The sequence below is a fragment of the Penaeus chinensis genome, chromosome 13 (genome assembly GCF_019202785.1).
Source record: "Penaeus chinensis breed Huanghai No. 1 chromosome 13, ASM1920278v2, whole genome shotgun sequence".
NCBI lineage: Eukaryota > Metazoa > Arthropoda > Malacostraca > Decapoda > Penaeidae > Penaeus > Penaeus chinensis.
In genome coordinates, this window is record NC_061831.1 from 3,121,884 (window position 1) to 3,126,883 (window position 5,000).

The 5,000-nt window shown below is 43.3% G+C and overlaps 1 protein-coding gene across 4 annotated transcripts in view; it reads left to right on the forward strand.

Moving 5' to 3' along the window:
* The window catches only part of LOC125031408, a 102,628-nt gene that overhangs the window by 91,551 nt on the left and 6,077 nt on the right, over window positions 1-5,000 (forward strand). For 2 of the 4 annotated variants that reach the window (XR_007115484.1, XR_007115485.1), the window contains exons 28-29: window positions 2,038-2,171; window positions 4,917-5,000. The exon at window positions 4,917-5,000 is cut by the window's right edge and continues 472 nt beyond it. Coding sequence is in view for 1 of the 4 variants with exons in the window: in XM_047622123.1 (XP_047478079.1) it covers window positions 2,038-2,171 (134 nt within the window). In the remaining 3 variants the exon portion in view is untranslated. Of the gene's footprint in view, window positions 1-2,037; window positions 2,172-4,160; window positions 4,290-4,916 lie in introns of all 4 variants that reach the window. The other 2 variants (XR_007115486.1, XM_047622123.1) reach the window with 2 other exon arrangements.

Here is a 5,000-nt window from a genome sequence, read left to right on the forward strand (position 1 = left end):
CTATCTGTCTCTCTCTCTCTCTATCTCTATCTCTATCTCTATCTCTATCTCTATCTCTATCTCTATCTCTCTATCTCTCTATCTCTCTATCTCTCTATCTCTCTATCTCTCTATCTCTCTATCTCTCTATCTCTCTATCTCTCTATCTCTCTATCTCTCTATCTCTCTATCTCTCTATCTCTCTCTATCTCTCTCTATCTCTCTCTATCTCTCTATCTCTCTATCTCTCTATCTCTCTATCTCTCTATCTCTCTATCTCTCTATCTCTCTATCTCTCTATCTCTCTATCTCTCCCTCTATCTCTCCCTCTATCTCTCCCTCTATCTCTCTCTCTATCTCTCTCTCTCTCTCTCTCTCTCTCTCTCTCTCTCTCTCTCTCTCTCTCTCTCTCTCTCTCTCTCTCTATATATATATATATATATATATATATATATATATATATATATATATATATATATTATTCTTAGGGGAGCCAGACATTCGTCTTCAAGCAGGACAGTCCTGTTTTTTAGCACTCTGACTTCCATCCTGCGCCACCTCAAGCCTTCTTTATGGGGCCTCCTCCTCTTCTTCCTCCTCGTCTTCCCCATCCTCCCCCTCCCCCCCTCCTCCTCCTCCTCCTCCTCCTCCTCCTCCTCCTCCTCCTCCTCCTCCTCCTCCTCCTCCCCCTCCCCCTCCTCCTCCTCCCCCTCCTCCTCCTCCCCCTCCCCCCCTCCTCCTCCTCCTCCTCCTCCTCCTCCTCCTCTTCCTCCTCTTCCTCCTCTTTCTCCTCTTTCTCCTCTTTCTCCTCCTCCTCCTCCTCCTCCTCCTCCTCCTCTTCTCATCCTCCTCCTCCTCTCCTCCTCCTCCTCCTCTTCTCATCCTCCTCCTCCTCTCCTCCTCCTCCTCCTCTTCTCATCCTCCTCCTCCTCTCCTCCTCCTCCTCCTCCTCCTCCCCCTCCCCCTCCTCCTCCTCCCCCTCCTCCTCCTCCCCCTCCCCCCCTCCTCCTCCTCCTCCTCCTCCTCCTCCTCCTCTTCCTCCTCTTCCTCCTCTTTCTCCTCTTTCTCCTCTTTCTCCTCCTCCTCCTCCTCCTCCTCCTCCTCCTCTTCTCATCCTCCTCCTCCTCTCATCCTCCTCCTCCTCTCATCCTCCTCCTCCTCCTCCTCCTCCTCCTCTCATCCTCCTCCTCCTCCTCCTCTCATCCTCCTCCTCCTCCTCCTCCTCCTCTCATCCTCCTCCTCCTCCTCCTCCTCCTCTCCTCCTCCTCCTCCTCCTCCTCCTCCTCCTCCTCCTCCTCTCATCCTCCTCCTCCTCCTCCTCTCCTCCTCCTCCTCCTCCTCCTCTCATCCTCCTCCTCCTCCTCTTCTCATCCTCCTCCTCCTCTCCTCCTCCTCCTCCTCTTCTCATCCTCCTCCTCCTCTCATCCTCCTCCTCCTCTCATCCTCCTCCTCCTCCTCCTCCTCCTCCTCCTCCTCCTCTCATCCTCCTCCTCCTCCTCCTCTCATCCTCCTCCTCCTCCTCCTCCTCCTCTCATCCTCCTCCTCCTCCTCCTCCTCCTCTCATCCTCCTCCTCCTCCTCCTCCTCCTCCTCCTCTCATCATCCTCCTCCTCCTCCTCCTCCTCTCATCATCCTCCTCCTCCTCCTCCTCCTCTCCTCCTCCTCCTCCTCCTCCTCCTCCTCCTCCTCCTCCTCCTCTCCTCCTCCTCCTCCTCCTCCTCCTCCTCCTCCTCCTCCTCCTCCTCTCCTCCTCCTCCTCCTCCTCCTCCTCCTCCTCCTCCTCCTCCTCCTCCTCCTCCTCCTCCTCCTCCTCCTCCTCCTCTCATCCTTCTCCTCTCCTCCTCCTCCTCCTCCTCCTCCTCTCATCCTTCTCCTCTCCTCCTCCTCCTCCTCCTCCTCCTCCTCCTCCTCCTCCTCCTCCTCCTCCCCCTCCTCCTCCTCCTCCTCCTCCTCCTCCTCCTCCTCCTCAATCCGTTCTCCCATATCCACTCCTTCAATTAACCCTTTGAAAACCCCCATCCCATTCACGCCAAGCTAACGCCACTCCCCCCGCCCGCAGTTCCGCACCAAAATGCATCGCCTGTGTTGTGGAACCGAACTCACCTACAAGCGCAGCGAAATCCTCACTCTCAGTGGGAGGTCGCGTGTAGGGCCCTCGCCTGTGCAAATCATGAACACCTCAGCGTCCTCGAAGTAAGTCCATTCACCTATTGTTTGGAATCTTTTACGCATGCATGGCAAACTTGTGGGAGGATTTGACTTTTTCTTCGTAAAATTGCAACAGAACACCGTTTTTTTCTTTTTTTCATTAGAAGTGCGATTTGTGTGTATATATATTTTTTTCCTTCTATCCACTTCTACCTTTTTTTCTCTTGGAGCCGTAACCATCTTTCGGAATTAATTTCTGTCTCGTCCCCACTTCACATTGCATACGTTTTATCAAAGATTTCTTAACCTCTGGTTTAGCTTCCAGTTTATATCTATATATTGCATTGGCCTACGCTTATTGTTGAGAATTATAACAGGAATAAATATTTATGGCATATTTAAAATGAAACACAAAAGATTGTTATTGGCATATAGACTACTTTCATTTTCTGTATAGTCTACAATCTCATATTTCATGCATGATCCCTTGTCATATTATACGAATATTACTGCACTGAGAATTATTACGTGTACCGCACTGATGAAACCAGTCCAAGGTTGTGGTGCATTGATCACTTACTGGTGGGTGTCCTTCAAGAGGGTTTCTGTGAGAGTGATGGGCATGAGGGAGGTTAATCATTCATGGCCTGTAATACCCCATGAATTGATTAAGGAATGGGGACAAACACTAAGTGGTATGGTGCTCTGAAATTACTGCACCAGTACATATAACCAAGCTGCGAAACTGTGTAAAACAAACGATGAAAAGAATATTGGAAAATGCCCTCTTAGTTTGAATTATGTTCGTTTTAATATCATGGAAATGCAAGAACTATGATAGCAGTTTCTGCTGAATGTCTAGAATAGATTACATGCTAGTTAGTATAGTAGGTTAACTAATCAAAATTTGATAGAATTGACAAGATCACTTATTTCATGCCGTATCTGTTGCTTTACCGGAATTTAAAGTCCCTGTGATTTCATTAACTTTCAATAACAATCTGAAAAGAATATGCATGTCAACACAAATATACGAAATGAAATACAATATACTCAACACAGTAGAAATGTTATAATTCCCATTACTGTTGTCAGCTGTTGTAGAAATGATTTCTTAAAGTGCTTTTCTGTCGTCAATTGCTGCATTACTTGGTATGTTACAATGATGGAAATAATGTTTATACAGTATTTTCAGATTTTATTCACTGATTATGATTTGATTGCCACAAAGCATAAAGGCCATTTAAAAATGCTTGTTTGATTATGAAGTGAAAGCGTTTATAATGAAAATATTTAAACTTATTGCCTGATGTTATGAGTAATACATTACATGGTACTTATATATAAAATGAAATGCATCCACAGCAGGAACAAAATATAAACTGTGACACTGTGTCCACATGGATTCCTAGTCAGACAAGGCCAAAAAGCAAAAGTGTCTATCAAGTTTTTTGTTATTTATCTGACAAAGGCTCCAGGTGGATTCAAAACATCCTAGTTTTTTATTCTGCTCTTGTTATGGTTGCATGTGTACCCATGTTACTGTATTCTTTATGGTAGGTACACATTATGAGAGATATATGATATATTGGAGCATTTTAAATGCAACTTTTATCTTTTCATTTCTTTTCTTCATGGCATTTCAGTATTAAGATGTGCAATTTATGGAACTTGATATTTCAGTAAAGATTTAACAATACATATATCAGTATATGTGAGTGGTATTTTTCCAAACTGATATTAAAGTCATTGATATTTTCATGATTCAAGAACAAAGATATGATCTTAATTATGCTGTTTACTAAAGAAGTATTTTTCTTCTAGCTCTAATAGCTTACATACTAGACACTTTGGTTTTATGTACAGTTCCCCGAAAGTTCTTTCTGCTATACCCTATCTCTACCTGTGTACAAAGCACTCTGACACTATATTTCCTATTTGAGCATGAGCATTTTTTCTAACCAATCCTTCCAGACAGGGAGAGACTACACAGTGTCTTCCGTTGTGTATGGTGTGATCTGTAATGTCTTTCAGGGTTTATGTCAATGGTCGATTCACCTACGATTCTCACAGCGCTGGGACTGCCTCTAGGTGGTCTGTAGTACATCAGTAGGATTAGGTCCCAGCAGTTTTCCCCATATGCCTCTGCAGGCCAGAGACTAAGTAATTTATGAAATATATGACTGCTTGTTAAAAAAATTATTTGTATACATATATGTTTATGTACATTTACATAGCTATATATTTCTTTTGAGGTTGGCCGACTAACCTTCACTTTCCTCCATCAGTTAATGGTATGTTGGTCTAGAAATATTTGATCTGCTGAAGGTAATTTTTTTTGTGTTCATTGCCTTCCTAAAAGTCTGCCAGCTAAAGGAAATAAATAAACCAAGAATGTCAATAAGATATTAAAGGCATGTTAACATATAAGGTTTATAAATTAATGTAAATTCTGTATGATATGCACAAAAACAATTTTTAAGATAGCATGGTGTTATTGCTCTCATTATAGGAAATGAAGCATGCACACTTTATCTTTTGAATTATTTGTATTGTTAAATATAATTTTATTAAGTGCTAAGTTACTCAGGATGCTGAGAATCATTTGGAAATATTAACTTTAAAGAATTTTTATTGAAATTTCTGTGAGTTGCCATGTTTTATTTCTGAATATAATATCAGAGCAAAAGTACTATTGTTTGTATATGTGCCTACATTTCATATGTTAAGATAAGACCAAGTGGACAATTTTGGTTTATTAGAGAAAATCCCTATGTCTCACACCTGCAGGATGATCACTCCAGTAGGCAGCAAGCCACCAGTACAAAGCAACACAGCCTCTTCCATAGACAGACATTCCCCAGAAGGGGGTTC